Source organism: Chaetodon auriga, chromosome 11 (genome assembly GCF_051107435.1).
Source record: "Chaetodon auriga isolate fChaAug3 chromosome 11, fChaAug3.hap1, whole genome shotgun sequence".
Taxonomy (NCBI): Eukaryota; Metazoa; Chordata; class Actinopteri; order Chaetodontiformes; family Chaetodontidae; genus Chaetodon; species Chaetodon auriga.
The window spans coordinates 935086-960100 of record NC_135084.1 but is presented as its reverse complement, the minus strand read 5'-3'; the positions used below and the strand labels follow the sequence as shown (position 1 = coordinate 960100).

General features: G+C 42.6%; 1 protein-coding gene across 1 annotated transcript in view; it reads right to left on the bottom strand.

Moving 5' to 3' along the window:
- Positions 1 to 25015, bottom strand: part of aprt (adenine phosphoribosyltransferase) — a 52782-nt gene that overhangs the window by 5321 nt on the left and 22446 nt on the right. The window contains exons 2-4 of the mRNA XM_076743057.1: positions 16099 to 16202; positions 10141 to 10274; positions 9975 to 10053 (exon numbers count right to left, since the gene is read on the bottom strand). Of these exons, the coding sequence (XP_076599172.1) occupies positions 9975 to 10053; positions 10141 to 10274; positions 16099 to 16202 (317 nt within the window). The remainder of the gene's footprint in view (positions 1 to 9974; positions 10054 to 10140; positions 10275 to 16098; positions 16203 to 25015) is intronic.

Below are 25015 nucleotides of genomic sequence, written 5' to 3'. Positions count from 1 at the left end.
CATCACCAGCCGGCTTCGCCAGCTGCACCTGTGGCTGAAGGGATACTGCCTGAGTAAAAGTATCCCGTATGTGGACAATTTTATAGCGTTTTTAAACAGACCTTGCCTTTTTAAACGGGACAGTCTCCACCCCAACCAGGAGGGTTCACGGCTTTTATCAGTCAACATCGATCTCACCGTCCGGTCCTGCACTTCAGCCACCTCCTGACTAAATGGTACGACTCACGCACACGGGCCCTCGCCCACCACATGTTTCACCCACACCACACACACCTTTACACCAGTAACCACCTCTCAACCACCAAAAACCCAGGACATTCACTCCATTAGAACCATCACTTCTCACAGACAGTTAAAACCCAGGAATGTTTTTAGATCCAGCACTGTTTTTAATATTCCTTTAAAACACCATGATAAGCGCACGTCCAGCACAGATATTAAATTAGCTGTGCTGAATGTGCGCTCTCTTTTAAACAAATCTTTTATCATAAATGATTTGATTTTAGACAAAAAGCTAGATGGCATTCTCCTTACAGAGACATGGCTTGGCACCGATGCACCTGTTGTTCTCACTGAGGCTTCCCCACCAAATTTTAACTTTTTATTCTCTACTAGGGGGGGCAAAAAAGGAGGCGGAACGGCATCCATCATAACAACTACAATGTGTGCAAATGCAGTCTCTTTTAACAGTTTTACATCATTTGAGCACCATGCCTTTGTTTTTAGCAGCCCTCCTATTCTCTGCATAACGGTCTACAGACCACCCAAGTATTCATCCTGTTTTATCAGTGAATTCTCCGAATTCTTATCAATCATTCACACCACCTACAACAGGATTCTAATAGCTGGTGATTTTCATCTACACATAGACAACAGCTCGGACCCAGTATCCAGAGAATTTTTAAACCTCTTAAACTGTCTGGATTTTAAACAGCACGTTACGCAGCCGACCCATGACAGGGGACACACCCTGGACCTTGTCATAACTTATGGCCTGTCCGTGGGTGTGTCCTCTGTTGTGGATCTGGCTGTGTCTGACCACTATTGTGTGTTTTTTAACATCACCAGTTTTAATCAGCGGGAGGCTCCAGTGAGAACAGTGAGGAAACGCTACCTAACTCCTGAAGTGGCTGCAAATTTTATCCAGATTTTACAGAGCACTCCTGCAGAGATTTTACCAGCACCCTGTGATTTTATTGTTGACAGTTTTAACAGCAATTTGAAGTCAACACTGGACTCAGTGGCTCCCCTTTTAACAAAAACAATTAAGAAAAAACCTATACCTCCGTGGAGAAACGAGGAAATTAAGCAACTGAAAAGAAACTGCAGGAGTGCTGAAAGGAAATGGAGAAAATCAAAACTGACAGTCCACTATGAAGTTTTACGTCAACACCTCAAAACTTACAATAGCACTATTAAACAGGCAAGAATCTCTCACTTCGCAAAACTAATCTCCAACCACAAAAATAATCCCAAATTTCTCTTCTCCACCATTGATCTTTTAACAAACACTAATTGTAACAGATCTTATATGACAATAACAAATACCCTGTGCGAAGACTTTGCAGACCACTTCAGGTACAAAATTGATAACATCAGATCCAGTCTTTTATCTCAACAGGTTTTAACTACCAACATGTCTGGATCACAGGTTCTACCTGAGGAAACACTGGAGAGTTTTGCCCTGGTTGATGCGAGGACACTTGGTCGAGTTTTCTCCCAGGTAAACCCTACAACCTGCCTTTTAGATCCAATTCCCACACCGTTTTTTAAAACACTCTATGGATTCTTTGAGGAACAGCTGTTATACATGGTGAATTGCTCTCTTCAGACGGGTGTCTTCCCCATCTCCTTTAAAACAGCGGTGGTGAGGCCCCTTCTGAAGAAGAGCAATTCAGACCCCAACATTTTAAATAACTACCGACCTGTATCCAACTTACCTTTTTTAAGTAAAATTTTAGAAAAACTTGTTTTTAACCAAGTAAATGACTTTTTAAACAAAAATAACATTTTAGAAAGGCATCAGTCTGGTTTTAGGATGAACCACAGTACCGAGACAGCCCTCTTAAAGATTTTAAACGATATCAGGTCCAACTTGGATAACCACAAGCTCACAGTCTTGGTACTACTGGATCTAACCGCTGCCTTCGATACAGTAGACCATCGCATCTTATTAGACAGGCTGAGGCACCTGGTCGGCCTCTCAGGTACTGCTTTTAACTGGTTCGTCTCATACCTCACTGACCGACACTTCTTTGTAAGTTGGGATACATGTTCCTCAAGAACCCATGAGATCAAGTGTGGGGTTCCCCAGGGGTCAATTTTAGGTCCAACTCTTTTTAATCTGTACATGCTACCCCTAGGGGACGTCATCAGGAGGCACGGCATCAGCTTCCATAGTTATGCTGATGATACGCAACTGTACATTGCCGTGTCTCCTGATGACACAGGGCCAATTGATGCCCTTTTTAACTGCATTTTAGACATAAAGTCATGGATGGCAGAAAATTTCCTTCAGCTAAACCAGGACAAAACAGAGGTCTTAGTCATTGGTCCTGAAGGCCAGAGAGAGAAACTTTTACCTAAACTACAAGATCTTAAACCAACACATTGTGTAAAAAATCTGGGCGTGATTTTTGACTCTGAGCTTACTTTTATTCCACACATCAAAAACATAACAAAGATAGGTTTTTACCATCTCAAGAATATAGCCAGAGTTCGCCCGTTTCTCTCTCAGGCCAGCACGGAGGTGCTGATGCATGCTTTTATCTCCTGTCGCTTAGATTACTGTAATGCCCTGCTTTCTGGTCTTCCTAAAAAGAGTATCTCCAACCTTCAATTGCTACAGAATTCAGCCGCACGAGTGCTGACGAGGACCAGAGGGCGGGAGCACATTACGCCAGTTTTAAAATCGCTGCATTGGCTCCCCGTGCATTTCAGGATAGATTTTAAGGTTCTTTTATTAGTTTTTAAATGTCTTAATGGTCTTGCGCCTTCTTATTTATCTGACCTACTGTTACCCTACCAACCCTCGCGGACCCTGAGGTCCTCCGGTACTGGCCTCTTAACCATACCAAAAGTAAGAACTAAAACACACGGGGAGGCGGCCTTTAGTTATTATGGACCCCGATTGTGGAACAGCCTGCCGGAGAGCCTCAGTGTCGCAGAGACTGTTGATGTTTTTAAAAAGAGGCTCAAGACCCACCTTTTTAATCAGGCTTTCAATTGATTTGTTTGATTTATCTTATTCCTTTAATCACGTTTCTTAGCATGTCTATCTTTGTTATTTTAGTTGCATGTTTTAACAACATGTTTAATTTGCTATTTATTTCATTTACTCATTTTATTTAATTTTATGTTTATGTCTTAGTCCCTTGGTTTTTAGCTCCAGTGTTTCCTCATGGGGGTCCTTGGTTTTTAGGTCAAGCGTTTCCTCATGGGGGCCCCCCTCACTGGGAAATGCTTCTGGCCCACTGATGGGGGCGCTGCTGAGGGGACGGCTCTGGCCTGGATAGCTGGAGACCTCCGCACCCTGGTGTGGGGCCTTCTGTCTGCCTGGGTCGGGGTGGTCTCGGGCGGCGCCCCCCGGTCATGAGCCGGGGGCCCTCTCAGTGTGGATGGCCCCCACAGGTGGCTTACTACTTATCTTATCCGTATGGGTGCGTGTGTGTCTGTGTGTGTGTTTCTGTATGTGGTTATGGGGGCGGGAGGGCTGGGTCTTCTTCTCTGTCATTTTTAGCCTCTGTGAGGCACTTTGTGTTGCTTTTTAAGTATGAAAAGTGCCATATAAATAAATAAAGTTTGAAGTTTGAAGTTTGATTGAGAGAATGTCATATGGTCAGATGAAACCAAAATAGAACTTTTTGGTAAAAATTCAACTTGTCGTGGTTGGAGGAGAAAGAATGCTGAGTTGCATCCAAAGAACACCATACCTACTGTGAAGCATGGGGGTGGAAACATCATGCTTTGGGGCTGTTTTTCTACAAAGGGACCAGGACGACTGATCCGTGTAAAGGAAAGAACGAATGGGGCCATGTATGGTGAGATTTTGAGTGAAAACCTCCTTCCATCAGCAAGGGCATTGAAGATGAAATGTGGCTGAGTCTTTCAGCATGACAATGATCCCAAACACACCACCCAGGCAACGAAGGAGTGGCTTCGTAAGAAGCATTTCAAGGTCCTGGAGTGGCCTAGCCAGTATCCAGATCTCAACCCCACAGAAAATCTTTGGAGGGGGTTGAAAGTCCGTGTTGCCCAGCGACAGCCCCAAAACATCACTGCTCTAGAGGAGATCTGCATGGAGGAATGGGCCAAAATACCAGCAACGGTGTGTGAAAACCTTGTGAAGACTTACAGAAAACGTTTGACCTCTGTCATTGCCAACAAAGGGTATATAACAAAGTATTGAGATGAACTTTTGTTATTGACCAAATACTTATTTTCCACCATAATTTGCAAATAAATTCTTTAAAAAACAATGTGATTTTCTGGAATTTTTTTTCTCATTTTGTCTCTCATAGTTGAGGTATACCTATGATGAAAATTACAGGCCTCTCATCTTTTTAAGTGGGAGAACTCGCACAATTGGTGGCTGACTAAATACTTTTTTGCCCCACTGTATTGAATTTATTTCACAGCAGCAGCTTTAACTGCTATTGTAGCCTGTTCCTGACTTTCAACTGCTTTGTTCTTACTTTCAACAACAGATTTTTGTGTTTTTTGTTTATGACGCAGTCAGACTGATGTTGGCTTCCCATTCATTTATATGTGGAATAGAGGGAGACACATTTGTTTCTGGTAGCAAACTGACCAGCTCTCCAATACCCAGCCCATTTGAGAGAGGGGTTGTGACCAGGGTTCTAAATTAACACCCGCCAAATGCGAGTTTAAATTCATATTGGCGGGTGTAAATAAAAACTTACTAGCCAATTTGGCCGGTAATGCATTAGGCAATCATGTCACTTAGAGCCGCTCTACAGTTCTTGGTCATTTGTCCCCCTGACAGTCCGTCCTACATTTCCCATGAACACTGTCGTAATGCTACGTGATGACGTACAAGACGCCCATTGGCTGTGCGCAGGCACACTACAGTCTGTAGTGCAACCGGCGCGAGAAACCACGGAAACGCAAACACAAAGAAGAAGAAGAAGAATGCACGGCGCCGTATAAACTGTAAAAAAGGAGACTGAGCTAGCTAAAAGTAAAAAGTAAAGTTAAACTAAATGCTGCGGTGGTTGGGACAGATGTCTGGGGGGAGAAGAGGAAGGAGGCAGGGGATGAGAATGTCGACAAAGCGTGCGAAACGAAGAAAAGAAAGTTTAACGCTAAATGGCTGACAGGTCGTGAATGGCTTGTGTTTGATCACGAAAATGCCGTCATGTTTTGTAAGGACTGCCGCATGTACACGAAAGAAAAAAACAAGACGAATAATTTTGTGGTGGGGACTAATAATTTTAAAGTCGAGGCAGTAAAGGACCATGAGTGCCCGAAGTCATCAGGAGAGCCTAAGGAGTCTGCAATACTGACTGCTGCACTATTTGTGTTTTCTAGTTGTACATACATAATTCAATTTATTACCAATGCAATTTTTTGCAAGTGTTTAAGTCATGGCTGTTACTTATATATATTTCTTATTAAAGAAGGAAAGTAGAAACACTTTAAGTTGAAAGGAAAAATACATTTTATTAGGAATGTAATGATACTAAATACTTACTGGAAAAATGTCTTTTAGAAAATAATAAATCTGACAGCATTTTTTGTTTGTATAAATTAAATGTTTGCACTTTCTGTGTATATTTTGTTTCATGTGTTGTACTTTCTGTGCATTTTTCATGCCAACAATGTAAATACAATGATCAAATGTATTCAGTGGCACTCATAATCTCTTATTTTCACCGGGAAAAAATTTGGCTAGTGGATATTCTGATTGGCTGGTAACTTTAGAAGGTCACCAGCCACATTGGCTGGTGATCAAAAAAGTTAATTTAGAACCCTGGTTGTGACTGACCTCTCATTCATGAAATATTGTTCGGTTATCTTCTTGTTTTACGGCTGATGCTGAAATAATGCATATATAGCAAAAAGGAGGGATGCTGCTCATCTTTAGTGAGTGCAAGGACAGCAACAAGGGGTAAATGAGAGTAATATGTTTGATAAAACACTGTACAGTACAATAACAACTTAATGGACTGTTGTTGTTACCCTGATTTATGTTTCCAACCCTTCTCCAGCTGCTTTTAGCCACACCATATGAGTAAATTTTGCCTGGCATATTCAGTTCTGACTACTTACTACTTAGTTAGTTACTGTAAACATTCCCTGTTGCTCCTGCTTCACATTAAAAGCATTCCATTTGTGCCTTTGTTGTGAAGCTTTTATTGTAAAGTAGCCACAGGAAATGTAATTTATATGTCACTGGCATTAGCACCAATGGCCATTATTTGGGGAAAGAAAATACCCTGAATATTTGGGACACTTTTTTTGTAGGTGTATCAGTATTAACGATCACAGGAAGGAATGTCAGGAGAAGACACTGTGAGGCTGTTTTATCATCATCAAACAACCACCAACCACCAGGCATGTCAGAAGATGGTCAGAGGAGTCCAGCATGGCACTGAGGGACTGCTTTGACACTACTGACTGGGATGTGTTAAGCAGCCCACGCGGGGAGGACACTGACAGTTTAACACCTGCATTAGGGACTACATTAACTTCTGCATGGAAAACACTGTGCATACAAAGAAGACATAGTGTTTCTCAAACAATAAACCCTGGGTGTCCCCAGAACTGAGAGCCTTACTGAAGGAGACGAAGAGGGTCTTTAGATCAGGGGACAAAGATGAGATGAGGAGGGTGTCGAGGGAGCTGAAACAATAGATAAGGATAGGCAAGGACAGCTACAGGAGGAAGCTGGAGGAGCGCCTCCTGTTTTCAACAGATTTGATTCTACCCCATTCCTTCCCCCACCCACCAGAGTCCAGACCTGATGCTGCTACTCCTCTACACCTCCTCCCTCCCCCTCGGAGTGCCCCTGACACCAGCAGCACCCTCTTCAAACCACTTAACACACACCCCCCTGTACAGGAGGGACCAAAGTCATCTGCACCTGCTAAGAAGACTGAGGTCCTTTGCAATATAACACTGCTAAAAATTTTGTATGACTCTGTGGTGGCATCTGCTATTTTCGATGCAGTGGTCTGCTGGGGCTGTGGAAGCTCTCAGAGGAACATGAAAAGACTTAAACTGGTCAGGAGAGCTGGCTCTGTCCTGGACTGCCCTCTGGACACCATCGAGGAGGTGGGTGAGAGGAGGATGTTAGTCAGGCTGACATCGATCATGGACAACCCATCCCTCCCCCTGCATGAGACAGTATGGGGCTTAAGCAGCTCCTTCAGTATCAGACTGCTGCATCCAGTCTGTAAGTAAGAATGCTACCGCAGGTCTTTTCATCTCAACAGCTGTCAGACTGTTCTACATCATATAAGGCAACTTCAGGCCACTTCTGTTTTGCACTACTTTTGTCAATGCTAATACATGCTCACATCATCTATTTCATCTGGTGCAATTTCTAAGTTGTATATTTCTCTCAACTGTGCAATAATACTACTTATAATCCATATTGGCAACAGTTTGGCTGTTTTTTATAAACTGTATATATTGTGCACATACACCGATCAAGCATAATGTTATGACCACTGACAGATGACATGAAATGAAATGACTAATTGTAATATATGCTTCCTTTAGAGAAAATTATCGGGAAACACTCAATAAATTTTCATTGCTATGTAGATGATACCCAGCTATATTTATCAATGAAGCCAGAAGAAACCAATCAATAAACTAGACTACAAGGGTGTCTTCAGGACATAAAGACCTGGATTACCTGCAATTTTCTGATGCTAAACTCTGACAAAACTGAGGATATAGTACTAGGCCCTAAACACCCTTGAAACTCACTTTCTGATGACATAGCAGTTATGGATGGCATTGCGCTGGCCTCCAGCACCACTGTAAAGAATCTGGGAGTTATCTTCGATCAGGACATGTCCTTTCACTCCCATGTAAAACAAATTTCAAGGACTGCCTTTTCTCACCTAGGTAACATTGCAAAAATCAGGCACATCCTGTCTCAAAACGATGCAGAAAAACTAGTCCATGCATTCGTAACTTCCAGGTTCGATTACTGCAATTCCTTACTATCAGGCTGCCCAAATTCGTTGCTCAATATTCTCCAGTTCCTCCAGAACACTGCAGCACGTATTCTGACAAAAACAAGGAAGAGAGATCATATTTCTCTGGCTCCCTGCAGAATTTAGAATAGAATTTAAAATCCTCCTTCTTACTTACAAAGCCACAAATGGTCAGGTACCATCTTCTCTTAAACAGCTCATGGTACCTTATTACCCTACTCGAAGACTGTGTTCCCAGAATGCAGGCCTACTTATGCTTCTTACAGTCTCCAAAAGCAGAACAGGAGCCAGAGCATTTAGCTATCAAGCTTGCTCTGGACCAGCCCCTAGTTATGCTGCTTTAGCATTAGACTGCCAGGGACCTCCACAGATACACCAAGCTCCTCTGTCCTTCTCTCCCTCTCCATGTTTTCATGTACTACCATGGCATGTTACTAACTCAGCTTCTTCCCCGGAGTCTCTGTGCTTTGTCATCTCGCAGGTTTCCATGGATAGTGGCTGAATCTGGATTGTGGATTACAGCTACGTCTCCTGCCATGGCCCTGCCTGACATCCACTGCAACTGCTACTGCTATTATTACATCCACTGTCACTCTTCCTGTGATTGCATTTCTGTCTGTCTCTCTCTGTCTGTGTCACTCTCTCTCTCACCCAACCTGTCGCGGCAGATGGCTGCCCACCCAGAGCCTGGTTCTGCCTGAGGTTTCTGCCTGTTAAAGGAAGTTTTTCCTCCCCACTGTCGCCAAGTGCTTCTTCATGAGGGAACTGTTGGGTCTCTGTAGATAAAAGAGCTCGGCCTGTACCAGCTCTATATGGAAAGTGTCCTGAGACAACTTCAGTTGTGATTTGCCGCTATACAAACAAAACTGAATTGAATTGAATTGAAATTGAATGTACACCCTTTCATGCAAACAGTATTCCCTTATGGCTGTGGCCACTTCCAGCAGGATAATGCACCATGCCAAAAAGCAAAAATGGTTCAGGAATGGTTTGAGGAGCACAACGACAAATTCGAAGTGTTGACTTGGCCTACAAATTCCCCAGATCTCAATCCAAAAGAGCATCTGTGGGATGTGGTGGACAAACATGTCCAATCCCCAGACCATCATTGTCCCACCACCGATTTGGTCATGCTGGATGATGTTACAGGTAGCATAACATTCACCATAGCATCTCCAGACTCTTTGACGCCTGTCACATGTGCTCAGTGTGAACCTGCTCTCATCTGTGAAGAGAACGGGACTCCAGTGGCAAACCTGCCAATTCTGGTGTTCTCTGGCGAATGCCAATCGTGTTGCACGGTGCAGGGCTCTGAGCACAGGTCCCACTAGAGGATGTCGGGCCATCTTGCCACCCTCATAGAGTCTGTTTCTGACAGTGTGGTCAGAAACATGCACACCAGTAGTCTGCTGGAGGTCATTTTGTAGGGCTCTGGCAGTGCTCCTCCTGTTCCTCCTCACACAAAGGAGCAGATACCGGTCCTGCTGCTGGGTTGATACCCTTCTATGGCCCTGGCCAGCTCTCCTTGTGTAACTCAAACCTATTTTTCAATATTTCTGGTAATTATACTGCAGAAAATGACTTCAGTTTTATTCCATAATTGACAATGTCACCATGATTCTCTCATTTTGAAATAAAAGCAGAAGAATCAGAGGTGCCAACAAAAAGAAACATTAGATTATATGGACCATTTCCTTTCTATGTGTTTTGTTCATATGTGACAGATCCAGAATCCAACGAACATGATGGTCACAACGCAAATCCAACCAGGGGATTTCTCACCTCCAGTAGCCAGAAGGTCATCAATGAGCAGAATCTTCTGTCCTGGAGTCACTGCATCCTCCTGGATCTCTGCCTCTGCCTGGAAGAACAGAAAAAGCATGGTGACAGCATGCTTCTCAGCAGTAGAGACTGACATTTGTAGCGTGTGTGTTTTTGTGTTCTTTACCTTCCCATACTCCAAATCATATGCCACAGACACAGTGTTTCCAGGCAGCTTGCCTTTCTTTCTGATCAGGACAAAGCCAACACCCAGCCGCTGGGCGAGCAGAGGCCCAAACAGGAAACCACGAGCATCTAAACCTGCACCCAAACAGCATACAAAAACATGATATAATACAATAATAAAAAAATACTAATTCAATACAATGTATAATAATAATAATAATAAGAAGAAGAAGAAGAAGAAGAAGAAGAGGAAGAAGAATGCAAACAATAACAATAACAAAGGGAGTCAGGGATGACAGAGTTGCTATGTAAATAGCTCAGAGTCCAGAGTTGGTTATATGGGGGTAAGCAGTTTGGCAACTCTCAGTCTGAATGCACATATCTGTATAGTCCAGAATCTACTACCTGATGGTAGGGGGTGACCTCGGTGTGTAGTGTCACTGATGATGCAGTGGGCTGTGGGTGTCTTTTATGGGTGGTAGAGCAGTCACTGTGATTCATTAGCCTGTGTTGACCACAAGCTGCAGAGCATTGTGCTCAGATCCTGTGGTGTTACAATACTAAACCTTGATGTAGCTGGCGAGTATGTTCTCCATTGTGTTGAAGTGATAGAAGGTAGTGAGAATCCTGGGCTGTAGGTTGAGTGCAGGCACTGGGGTGCTTTTGTGGTAGAATTTGCTTATGCAAAATGCATTAAAAAATCTTGGAAGTGTTTAGACAGTGAGTAAGGTGTCCTGTGAATGTTCAGGTCATGGATAAACAACAGAAATATTCAGGTCATGATGACCAAACAATAACAGGATACAGGATGTGAACTAATGTGAGCCATTGTAATGTTGACAATGATGGCTGGGCATCCTCCCAAAATTAGAGTGTATTTGTCACGTCAACACAGTGGGTGTATGCATGTCCGCTAAATGAATGTATGTAATGCGTTTGAACATCTGTATGTGTGAGCTCACTAAATAAAGTCCCACTTTGGTTGTCTGTGCTGCACCTTGTTGTCAGTGTCATTTCTCACCACAACATAATTGGCATTATCGTCACGACTGAATAGGGGTCAAGAGGTGACCATGCTGTGTCTCTGCATCAAGTGACAATCGCGCTTGGCACCAATATAAGGTAGGAGACATTTGATTCTCATTTTATAACATCATTATGAGAAACCGGGAAAAAAATGAGAAATTTATGTTGCAGGATGGCCTATTTGAATAGGTCAATCTATAGACTGCAGGAGGGGCCCAGGCATTCTGAGAGTGTTGTATTTTGTAAAGGCATGAAGGCCTGTATTGAGAATGTTGAGTTGTGAAATTCGATGGCCAGCCATGAATCATTGTGTGAATACTGCAGTTGGCCTATAGCCCAGGCAGTGTGTGGGACCTGGCGCAAAAAGCCCAAAGGACCCGAGGTTGGAATATGTGTTACGGGAGCAGGGGGTGCGTTCGGACGAAGCCATCCTCTCATGTTAAATCTGATATCCAAGGTTGTACTTTTAGAGCTCAAAAAGGCGAGAAACCGACAGACTGAGAGACTTGTCTAGGTAAAACCTATGTGAAGGAATCCACTAGACATGAGGAGCATGTAGCGTGACATGTTACTCTAAAGTTCATTCTTATCTCTAGAGGGCACGACTATGGCAATACTATACTAGAGTGATTTCATATCTTAGTAGACAAACTCCATAGTTGTTATAAGACCTCATAAAATAAAGCAACAAAAGATTCCAATAAGAAAATCAGGCAAACATTTAACAATTAGGTTCAGGAGATATTAAGTTGATAAGGAGGTCTATACGGAGGAACTGATTTTGCTCTCAGTTCTTCAGGTGTCCCAGATAAATTTATGATACTCAGCTGGGGTAGAAGTAGGGTTGAGGAAAAAAATATATTTTAATGTATACAAGCACTGCCCAATCCAATATCTCCAGAAAAATTAAAACAACCAACAAGAAGCAAAGTTCATACATACTGTAATTAAATGAATATTAGACCTGACTGACACCCGGCCTGAACAGACTGACTGAAATAACTGTGCAAGTCTGTATGAAAGGGCACCCAGAGTGTGTGAGTACATGTGTACGTGTTTACTTTGTATGTGTGTGTAAAAGAGAAAAATGGACACTTTCTGCTCGTGCCTGTCTCTTCCTCTCTCTCCCAAGCCTGGCATATATGCACAACTGTCATAATAGCCGGTCATATATTACTTAAGCCCATACTTTCATGTTCATAATAGTCTGTCATATTTTACTCAAGCCCATACTTTTCTGTTTGTTTAAGCTTGAATTCAGAAATTGAGCATGTGTAATAGACCTTTCAGACAATAGAAGGCCTTGATAAGTCGAGTAAACAGTTCAAATAGAGTGATAAAGCCTATGATCTTAGATACAGACCCAACATACACCCATTAGACAGATATATTGATCCTGTTCAGTTTCTAATTTTTGACAAAGGGTTATTACTAGGGATGAGCGAGTACACCACTATCTTTTTCTGTATCTGTATCTGTATCTGTTCAACCATCTAAATTATCTGTATCTGTACTTGGAGGGGGCGTGGTTTAACCAGAAATGGGTGGGGCTTAAATTGGTACATTATTTTAAGTCTGAAATTGATATGGATTGACCAGAAGTTGCTAGATTTATTGTTTATTTGAAAACTATTTACAGAACAGCCTCAAAACTGAGATTCAAATCAATGTTTTTGATCACGAAAAGGAAAAGAACTATTTACAGAACAAGTTTTTTATGAATTCAGAACATGAATTGAACATGAAAAGTGTATGAATGAATATTTACAGAACAGCCTCAGAATTGAGATTCAATGTTTTTGATCGCAATATCACCGGCCAAACTAAGAGCAAGCAGACGGTAAAAAAAAAAAAAAAAAAAAAAAAAAAAAAAACCCGACCGGAGTGGAGGCAGTGACTGACGTGACACGAGCCGTTTTCAGCTCTGTCTTGTCAAATGCACTGCGTATGTTTCAAAACAAGTTCACCAAGTAACTTTAAATATCATACAAACCAAAATAGAGGCGAGCTGAACAAAACCTAAGGAGCACTGAAGAGAGCAACATGACTGTGTAGGGAGGGGCGGGTGCTGTGTGTGACTGGCCAATCACAGAGCGTGAAGACAGTCAGTTACCCAATGAGGATTTTCCTTCAGCACGAGCACGGATATTGACGAGTTTTAATCATATCATGCTCGTACTCGTCAAAAATGGTTTATCTGTACCAGATACTCGTCTGAAACGAGTATCCGGCTCAATCCTAGTTATTACATACCGTGGCAAGCACTCAACCTTGTGAGGTTGATCTCTAGACTGCCTGATATTCATGAGGGGCTGGTAAGTGGATAAGGGCATTCGTAGAGGAAACAGTGGGCAAACTGTTAGCCTTGTGAGACATCAAGGCTGTGTGAACTCAGATCCTTGAAGCACCCACTATGAAGAACCTGCTACAGCATTGTGGCAATGGGTGGATGATTAATTCCATGGCAGAAGGTACTGAGTTCAATGCTTATCAAACTGAACTGCGGAGAGCATTGCGATCTGAATATCACACCAATAGACCTGAAAGTGCTGAAAGGCGAGCTGTGATAAAGTACAAGTCTGTATCCCTCCTGTCCCAGTGGAGTACTGTTAGCCTACCTTGCCTCCACTCCACAAGAGGTGCTACAGGTAGATCAGGCTTTGTACTTCTTCCCTGCACTTCTAAATAGAGGTCTGGAGATGGACTTCCTCTCTTTGTTTCTGAACACTTGACGTTGCACTGAGCTTTGAGCTGTCTGAGTGTTTGCCATGTGTCTTTTGATCTACTTTCAATGTAAGTAGCCTTTCTTCCGCTTTTTTGTTCTCATGATATGTTAAGAAATTCTATCAAGGTGAATGATAACTTGCATTCTTTAACTCATTTGCTAAATATGATTTATGAGTTTGACATTATTTGAAAGCTGAATCCATGTTGTTTCACCATTTACTATAACCTGTTTCTTTATTTAGAACCAATCATCATCATCTTCACTATGTTAAAGAAAATAAATCGACATTAAATCAATTAAGAACTCCTGTTTCTTGGTGGTTTGTGTGGCTCCAGTTCGAACCCTTATCCATAACATGACCTACTTGCTGAAAATAAGAATCCACCTACATCAACCAACAGCTAAAGAGGCAGAAAGAACAAGACAGAACAATCCAGTTCTCAGGAATAAAGTAATTGATTCCATTGACAGCTCCAGTGCAACTAAGCTACAGAAGGTGGTGAAACCATAATGATGAATCCTATCTGACCAAACTCTCATCAATTAATTAAGAGGAGATGTACTGTAAAAACAAAGAAGTATCACTGATAAACTTTCGGAAAATGCTAATCAAAATGGGTGGTACAAATGGGTATGGTATACTGTAACGGGAATGACTTCTAACGAAAGCATGCATGCAGAAGCCCTAATAACATCACCCACAGTTGTTCCAGAGAAGCACACATTTGAAGAATGTACCGAGGTACAGCAATATGAGTGTAGAGAAGGTACATTTGTCCCACAACAGGACTAAGCACCACTTTTAGACTCCCTGTGTGTGGAATCCAATGTAGATTTTTGTATGGGTCTCAAAAGAATCATGATTATCTGGACCATCATCCTAAATTTAAATTTTGTGAAAAGTATGCAGAATTTAGGATTTTCACATTACAGAATGCACCACCAACAAACTACGAGGTAGATTATTTGGCAGATTATGAATGTTTTGCTAGTGGAAGATTTTCAACAGATGAAAAAACATACAACACCACAGATAGTTATTTGATGTGTGGTGATAATATTTTGCTACATGTTTTGCCAGTTCGACTGATTGAACTTTGTGCATTAGTATGAATGATGAATGAAATGAATGAACAACATTCTGCCAAAAGTGTATGATTTGTCAGTGGGTCAGTGCAAGGTGTCTGAAAGGCTAGCCTTTATATGTGAGAGGACTGGTCTATCAAAGCCCTTCATGATGATATGTGACAGGGTGCTCGCCTTTCAGCACCTTTATTCAGCATAGGTACTATTATTGTGGTGGCCTTGAGGCAGGTGGAGACAGTTGCCTGGGCCAGGGACATGTTTCGGATGTTGCCGAAGACCTCAGTGAACTGTCCATGGACAGTGTAAGCACGTGGTCGCTGCAGGATGTCATGGCCGAACTAGAGCTTGTTTCTTGCTACTTCTTGATTCCTCAATCATCTACACATAATGGCACATTTGGAGGTTAATAAGGCTTTGGTACGATGGCCTGAGACGTCGACACACTGCAACTTCAGAAAACGCGTTCAGATAAAAATTTGAAAAAGACAAAAACACAAGCAAATTAAGAGAGCATCAACAACACATGCACAGCATTTCAGTTTCCATTGTTGTCAATGCTACTGGCAATATCCTGTTTTTGCAGCCATGTATTATGGACTTGCAGTATGTTTTCTACATGCATGTGCATGTTTTGACAACTTGATGAGGATGTTTTCTTAATTGCTTGCATTTTGTCTTTTTGCATATATTTTCCTCAGTCAGTGCATTGAGTTCTCAGGGCCACTGGAAGGTTCTACTGGAAGGTAAACACCACACTTGAGAGATAAAGGGTTGGAGACCATGTCATTATATAAAGCTCTAACCCATCAGCAAGAGGGTCAAAGTCAAGCCTATGTATGTACCTTGTATGTATGAAACAGACAAGGCCATTTGAAACTGTTAAAGCCTTTTCTACATCTAACGACGCAGCAATTATTGGTTGAATAAGGAAGTTAGCCTCACCAACAAAATTTGAAAAAAGCTATGCATATTATTGTAAGCAAGCCAGTCTGGTATAATCCCAAGAAGTTGTGTCAACAAACACTTTTAAAAAGGTGCTGTTATCACTCTCCTCGACAGTTCCTTTAAGTCTCCATAATAGTAGCTTACATTAAACAATGCTTTGCTTTGTTTTCTTACCTACAATCAGATCAACCTGCTGGTGATTCTTCCTCACATGTTCTTCAAACAAGTCAATTACTGCTGTCAGACTGGCTGGATCCTTCAGAATGGGACAGATATCTCTGCAGGATACACACACACAGATGACGTTAATTCAATAATCAGAAGGTCTGTGGTTCGATCCTTGACCCTGTGACTCAATCGCTGTCTCTGCAGTTGACATGTCAAAGTGTCCTTGGGCAAGGTACTGAACCCATCGGTGTGTGACTGTGCATGTGAATTTTAATTGCTCCTGATAAGCAGATGGCACCTTGCATTGTAGTCTCTGCCACTCGTGTAGGAATGGGTGAATGCTGGCTTGTGTTGTAGAGTGCTTTGAGTGGTTGGCAAGACTAGAAAAGCGTTATATAAATGCAGTCCATTAGTCTTCAGTCATTTAAAATGGATATCAATATGAAATACATTTTCTGGAGAGAGAGAGTTGTTTCACAGCTTCATATACAACTCTGGTTCCAAAAGAGTTAGGACGCTGTGTAAATCCAAAATAAATATCAGAATCTATGGTGGTAAAGTGGGAGCCGAAGAGAACTCCCTGTCATTAGTGCCCTATGGAGATCGTGGGAAATATTTATCCGATATTGAATCTTGTGGAAAAAATTTATCCGACATTGAAGTGAATATAATGTCGAATATAATGGTAACAGAATGAGATAAGTATGAAACTGTGCCATCAAATATAATGACAAAATATAATAAATAATAATAATAATATAATGTAATAATATAATTAATCAAGTGGCACAAGAATGTGTTTGATGTCATTCCCATGAAAATATTAGTTAATGAGAATGGAACATGTTAGTTAATAAGAATGATGTCAGGTACGTATTGGCATGGAGTGTGCTGATATTCACTATATTCAGTTAATGAAAAGGACAATAAACTTCACAGGGCAGTGATGTGTGGTGGAAAGCACAGATAAATAAACAAAAATGTCTTGGCCAGCCAAAAAAAAAAAAGCAAATATTGATGGGAACAAATTTGAATTGAATCTCCACATTAGGAGGAGTTACAAATAGGTTTAAATGAGAGTGATTTCTGTTTCCTGATTCAGCTGCAGGACCAGTTCAGCTTATTGTGTGTATTTTGGGAACACACAATAAACCTATTACATCAGACTCCAATGACTACTGGTCATTATTAGAGTGATATTACTCATGTGTAAGTGGAACTGAACCCATCTGGCCTAGGCTTGGGTGCCTTTTCGCCACAAGATCACCTGGTGAGGGACAATTTGGAGCTCTCTGCTTCTTTTTAGTTATGAGTTGAATGAGCACACCATGCTTTGAAGCTTCACTGAAATCCACTGTAGGTAAACTATCAAGTTAAAGAAGAGAATGAAGGGTTAAAAAAAAAGCTTGTAATGAGGAGGTGGCCTAATCGTGTAGTATGAAAGTGTGTGAATGGGTGAATGTAGACTTGTGTTGTAAAAGCACGGAGTGGTCATCAGAGTAGCAGTATATAGATAAAGTCCATTTACCCTCTGTAACCACCCACTGTCACTCTCACACCACATGTGGCACCAAGATAGTGTGTGTAGGAGGAGAAGGAGAACATCTGTAATGATGTTTTTTTTTTTTTGAGTTGATAATATCAATACTATATGAATTTGGATGCATCCACAATATAAGAAAAGAATGGAAAGCAATATGCAGGCGAAAAGAGTACAAAGCAGCTACACTGATTGCAATATTATCAACAGCCACACTCGTTTGCTGTGTAGCAGGGGAGCAGTGCATTCACTGTGACTGACACTGTAAAAATATGGCTTCAGGGTTAGTGCCCATGCTATTGCCAAATCTCTACTGGTGGACACATTTTGACCATTGCACAGTATATATTTGTATATATATACACAACTGTACATGGCTGCTTCAAACACATTTTAAACCCAACAGCACAGAAGAGCTACACAACAGGCACAGTTTCAAGGTGTTGTGGGGGAATCAGGTCACTATACCTTTGGATTTAATGTTTGCACTCGTAAATATAAAAAGGGGGCACCAACCTTCCTCAGCTCAGAGGGATTTTAGTTATTCTTTTCTTTTAATGCTGATTTAATAATAATTACCGAATCAATGGGAGATCAATCTCATCATCTGAAGCGTAAGCTCTCAATACAGATTGTCTATTTCCAGCTGAAAAGGACACTGTCTGAAAATGACTTAAATGAAAAGTATTATTTATTTGACACAATAATGACAATGGATGTGAATGATGAATGATACCACAAATAATATGGATTATATGATGTAACACAAACAAATGGATGAAGAAGCTATAGCAAAATAATAAAAAGACTGATTTTGGCAATAGTGAGAAGTAGTTTTGAGGAAAAATAAGGACGCGAATGTAGTGTTAATTTCTTGAATGAATGACTAAGCGAGTCAAATGAAAATTGAGATTGTTATAGCCTAGGACAGCAACTCTTTGTTCAAACTCTTCTACTTCTGTGCCAGCGGCGTTCCACTGGCAGCCTATCCCAAACTGCCATGAAGGGAGGAGGCCCCGGGCTGTCAGCTCTGATCTGCGCTGCGGTCCAACGGGGGGAACCAGTCGAACCACGGTGGAGAACCAGTGTTTGACAGAGATGCTTCAGGGGCTGGAAGGCCTTTGATGTCAACAACAGACAAGGAGCGGCTCTTTCGATGGCTATTTGACCAAAACAGATGGGTTAAGTCTGGCTGCAGGACTCTCAGTCCAAAGAGGTTGACGGCCATATGGCAAAAACTTCTGGGTTAATAATAAAGTCGAGAATACTTTCGATGGCCAGTTGAAAATATCTACAAAAATATTCTTATGTGATTCAGCTTTAAAGGTCAAAGAAAAGAAGAGTTCGGCTTTAACTCTGAAAAAGTAATGCGGTTTAACGTGGCGAGTAAAAGTAGACAAAACATTAAAACAACACGCCAATAGGAAATCAGAAATCAGAAAAATCTGAAAAAGCGTTATTGCCAAGTACGTTTTTATACATACAAGGAATTTGTTTTGGTGAAGTTAGTGTATGACACATCTACTAAAAATAAGCTATTAAAGAAGTACCAAATATAACAACATAAATATATATATACACAAGTCTGTTTTTTTTTTCTCCAGAAACACAGTCTGTTTTTTCAGAAAGAAGTCCAAGCTGAGCGTTAATGTAACGCATAGAGTTGTGTCTATTTCAATGTGACAAGATGAGGCAGAGGTGGAGTGTGAAGAGTGTCGGGGGGGGTCCGGGCCTTGTTGATAAGGCTGACAGCAAATGGGAAAAAACTGTTCTTGTGGCATGAGGTTTTGGTCCTGATGGACCGCAGCCTCCTGCCAGAGGGGAGTGTCTCAAAGAGTTTGTGTTCGGGGTGAGAGGGATCAGCCACAATATTTCTTGCACGCCTCAGGGTCCTGGAGGTGTACAGGTCCTGAAGAGATGGGAGATTGCAGCCAATCACCTTCTCTGCAGACCTAATGACACGCTGCAGTCTGTCCTTGTCCTTGGCGGTGGCAGCAGCGTTCCAGATGGTGATGGAGGAGGTGAGGATGGACTCACCTGTGATGGCTGTGTAGAAGTGCACCATCATTGTCTTTGGCAGACTGAATTTCTTCAGCTGCCGTAGGACGTACATCTTCTGCTGTGCTTTTTTGATGAGGGAGCTGATGTTCGGCTCCCACTTGAAGTCCTGGGAGATGATAGTTCCCACGAAGCGGAAAGATTCCACAGTGCCAATAGTGGAGTCACAGAGGGTGATGGGGGCAGGTGAGGCTGAGTTCTTCCTGTAGTCCACAACCATCTCCACTGTCTTTAGAGTATTGAGCTCCAGGTTGTTCTGGTTACACCAGGTCACCAGATGGTCAACCTCCCACCTGTAGGCGAACTCGTCGCCATCAGAGATGAGTCCAATGAGGGTGGTGTCGTCCGCAAACTTCAGGAGCTTGACAGACTGGTGACTGGAGGTGCATCTGTTTGTGTACAGGGAGAAGAGAAGAGGAGAAAGAACACAGCCCTGGGGGGATCCGGTGCTGATGGTCTTTGCGTCGGAGACATGTTTCCCCAGCTTCACGCACTGTTTCCTGTCAGACAGGAAGTCTGTAATCCACCTGCAAGTGGAGTCAGGCACGCTCTGCTGGGAGAGCTTCTCCTGAAGCAGAGTTGGGATGATAGTGTTGAAGGCAGAGCTGAAATCCACAAACAGGATCCTAGCGAGTCCAGGTGCTAGACGATGAAGTGGAGGGCCAAGTTGACTGCATCGTGTTCATACCTGTTGGCTCTGTAGGCAAACTGCAGGGGGTCCAGGAGAGGGTCAGTGATGTCTTTGAGGTGTGAGAGCACAAGGCGCTCAGAGGACTTCATGACCACAGAGGTCAGGGCGATGGGTCTGAAGTCACTAAGTCCTGTGGTCCTTGGCTTCTTGGGAACAGGGATGATGGTTGAAGACTTGAAGCAGGCTGGCACGTCACATGTCTCCAGTGAAAAATGCCTGTGAACACTGGAGACAGCTGATCAGCGCAGTGCTTCAAGGGGGTTCTGTCTCCTGAAGAGTTTGCTGACATCCCTCTCATGGATGGAAAGAGTCGTCACTGAGGTGTGGGGGGGGGGTCTTTAAGGTGGGCATTGGTGGAGGTGACTGGAGCTGGAGCTGTTGGGAGGTGTCGTGGGGGATGGTTGCTGGACTGTCCCTTTGTCTTTCAAAGCGGCAGTAGAACTCGTTCAGGTCGTTGGCTAGGCATCGATCGTTGATGGAGTGGAGGGCTTTAGGCTTGTAGCTGGTGATCTGCCTGAGCCCATTCCAGACAGACGCAGAGCTGTTAGCTGAGAACTGGTGTTGGAGCTTCTCAGAGTACAGTCTAGCCTCTCTCACCGCCTTGGTAAACTTGTACTTCGACTCTTTGAATCTGTCTTTGTCCCCACTCCTGAAGGCCTCTTCCTTTGCCAACCGTAGCTGTCTGAGTTGGGCTGTGAACCAGGGTTTGTCGTTGTTGTAACTCACCCTGGTGCGTGATGGAACACAGCAGTCCTCACAGAAGCTGATGTAGGACGTCACAGCCTCTGTACACTCATCCAGACTGTTGGTAGCAATCCTGAACACATCCCAGTCAGTTGAGTCCAAACACGCCTGGAGATCCTCCACAGCCTCGCTGGTCCACTTCCTTGATGTCCTCACTACAGGCTGCAGAGCTTTAGTTTCTGCCTGTACGCAGGAATCAGGTGTACCATGACATGGTCAGAGTGGCCCAGTGCAGCACGGGGGACAGCGTGATAAGCATCCCTAACTGTGGTGTAACAGTGATCCAGAATATTCTCCTCTCTGGTCGGGCATTTAATAAACTGTCTGTATTTAGGGAGTTCGTGGGTGAGGTTACCTTTGTTAAAGTCGCAGTTACTGATGAAAGATTCCAGGTCAGGAGAACACTGCTGCTGCAGCAGCATCCTCCTCAACAAAGAATAGTAGCACTATACGTGCTGATGTTGAGGCTATCGCGGACCTCATGCTAGAAAAGCAACGCTGTTTTCTCGAAGCTCGTTTTGACCAACTGGAACAAATTGGGAAAGAAACTTGTACTGTAACTATACTTTGTTTTATTTAAATAGCCTGATTTCATTTCGTTTTACCTTTATCTGATGAGTATCTGTATGCAGACGTTACGTTGTCCTTTGGTGCCACCTTGTGGTTTTTCCGTTATATGTCTGTGGGGAGCTGCATCAGATTAATTGCTTCAGTCGGGAGATCGCTAGTGCAGTTCACTCCTCGTTCATGGCGATGTTGGGACACTATATGTCTTTTTACAAAGAATGTTGAGAGTGGATTCAATTACGCTGTTCAAGGATGGAAATATAAGTAAAGACCTTAAACTTCCACGCCTCAGTTTTTCATTGGACCACCTCAAGTGTTAACTATCTGTCTAGTTTGACAGCAACGTATCAGAAGAGGACAGAATAAAACTGATGAGAAATTGTTTGCTATACAACCGGACTTAATGACTTTAAGAGGAAGTATTGGAATTGTGAAGGCAGAAATGGGGAAAATTAACGCTGAGATGATCGCGACAGGAGATGCAACCTCTGCATTATCGGCCTGGCTGAAGGAGTGGAAGGATCAAACGCTGTTCAATTCCTAACAAAATCCCTACCAGAGTGGTTTTCCACTGGGGATGTTCAAGGTGAAATCATGAGGGCACATCAGATATACAGTGACGAGAACAGAACAGGTTCCCGTACCATGATATTTAATGTCCGTTGCTTTACCACCCATCAACACATCCTACGGGCAGCGAGAAAATCACCTGCTACAGTGAATGGACAGAAAATTTGCTTTTCCCCTGACTATAGCACCTACACCCTTAAGAGATACCAGGCCTTCTTTCAAGCCATGGACACAGCAAGAGCTAAAGGAGTTGAATTCTCCCTATGCTACCCTGCCACTCTAAAAATCAAAACAGGTGGTCAAACTGAGTCATTTCACTCTCCCAAGGACGCCGAGGTCAATTCTTTACCGAACCTCAACATACTGTCCTCACTGACAGATAATCTGCAGGACCACGACGTTCAGCTGGTGATGGAGGTGCAGCCAGCTAATGGCGAAGGGTAACTGCAGATGAAGCAATAGTTAGACTACACTTCCCCAGCTCTCATTTTTTGCTTATGGCGCTTTTGCAGCCCTCTGGATTAAACAGTCTTGGTCATTCCTATACAGTGCTTAACAAATTTATTAGACCACCACCCAAAGTAAGGTTTATTCCACAGCTGCCCTAAATTAACAGCATTGGTAATTACCAAAATCATTTTTTATGTTTCTGTAATGGTTAATACACCAATATGTAGAAGCTCTTTAAGCGAAATGATATTTTTAATGCTAAAATATAATTGTTATTGCTATCCAGGAATTTTCAAATTTACTGATTTACAAAAAAAACTGAAAAAATACTAAAGCGCATTATTATTTCTTGATTAATATGTCAAATTATAGTTATTTATTGGCTTTCCTGAACAGAAAAAATAGTTTTAGTGGTTGAATGTTATGCTTGATAAATTTCTGACTTCTCAGAGAAGCCCAGTGAGCCAGCTCAAATTTGGGTATAAAAAGGTGAATTCAGTTTGAAATTCCTCATTCCTCTTCAAAATGGTAAAACGTCGAGAGCTCACTGAAAATGAAAGAGTCCACATTAAAGCACTTCATGATGCTGGATGGTCTCTGAGACAAATAGGGAAAGACATAAAGTGTTCTCACAGTGTGGTCAAGTTGCCGAGACTGGTGCTTACAAAATGCTCCCGGGAAGAGGCAGGAAAGGAAAGTTAACTGAAGCAGATGTCAGACACCTCAAGATTTTAAGTACTAGAGACAGAGGGAAGACCACTGCTGATCGTCAGGCTGAGATGAATGCTTCTAGATCAGAGTCTGAGAAAGTCTCCAGAATGACCACAAGCAGACGACCGACGGAACAAGGCTTAAAGGGAAGAATAGCTGCCAAGAAGCCATTATTGAGGCCTGCAAACATCCAGAAATGCCTCAGATTTGCCTGGGAGCACAAACACTGGACTGTTGATGACTGGAAGAAGGTACTCCAAGTCCAAGTTTAAACTCTTCGGTCAGCATCGTCATGTTTATGTCCGCAGAAAAGCTGGAGAACGTTTTGATGCCAGATGCATTGCACCCACAGTGAAACACAGTTGAGATTCCATTATGGTATGGAAACAGCGTGGGCAAAATTAGTGAAAATCAACGGTATCATGAACAAGACCATCTACCACAGCATCTTAGTGCATCATGGAATCCCTTCTGGACTGAATCTGATTGGGCGTGGGTTCATATACCAACAAGACAATGACCCCAAGCATACTTCAAAGCTTTACAGAGACTATTTGACCAAGAAAAAGGAATCTGGAGTACTGGAACTGATGGACTGGCCAAGTCAAAGTCCGGATTTAAATCCTATCCTCAAAGATTGATTGCACAAAAGTTTCATCTAAAGCAAGTCTGTGGGAATAGCTAGAAACTATTTGGAACTCAATAACAAAAGATACTGTCGAAAAGTACATAAAAACAATGCCAGCAAAAATGCAAGCTGTTATCAAGGCCAAAGGAGGCCATAAAAAATATTAGGCTTTTTGGTTATTATGTGTGAAAAAAGACTATTTAGTCTCAGTTTGTTATTTGCCAAATAAATAACAATAACATTTTTAGTTTTAAACAAGTTTTTGAAAGATTTCTAAAATATTTTTCTCGTTTTTATGACAGGTGGTCTAATAAATTTGTTGCTGCTACATGATCTTCTCACTTGTTGGACTGAAGCCTGGTTTACGCTTCTGCGTCGCAGACCCCTACGCGGACCCTACGCCGTAGCCTGACGCGCACCTCCAAAAAATCCTGACTACGCGTCGACGTGAACGTCGAGGACTGTGATTGATTCGTTCAGAACGTAATTTTCGGTTCAGTCGCAGCCCTATGGTCGCAGCACGAAAACACCGCCATTTTCAAAGTTTCTGTGGTGAGCGCTACAAGAAAAACTAGACCAAGCTGAAGAAAGAATTATCGAGGAGGTACGCAAGTACGACCACCGCTACAACTCCTCTTTGCGGCAGCAAGAAACCGAAACCATACAAAGACACAGCCACACCCCCCTAGCGGCTTGGCGGCGAATTGCGGAGCAACACGTTCTCTCGACGCAGAACTATGAATGCTCAGTGATGGCGTACGGCGTCGCTGCGACGCAGAAGCGTAAACCAAGCTTATGAGGTGATGGGTAAGGAGAGCCTTCTCTTCTATGTAAGTCTTTATCTCCATGTTTAGTACTTGTAAAGCCTATTGCTTGCAGAACTTGTATATTCTGTGGATTGCTGTTATACAGTTACGGTTTGTTATGCTTGTCGCGGGGTTGAGCTTTGGAATGCTGCTGCCCC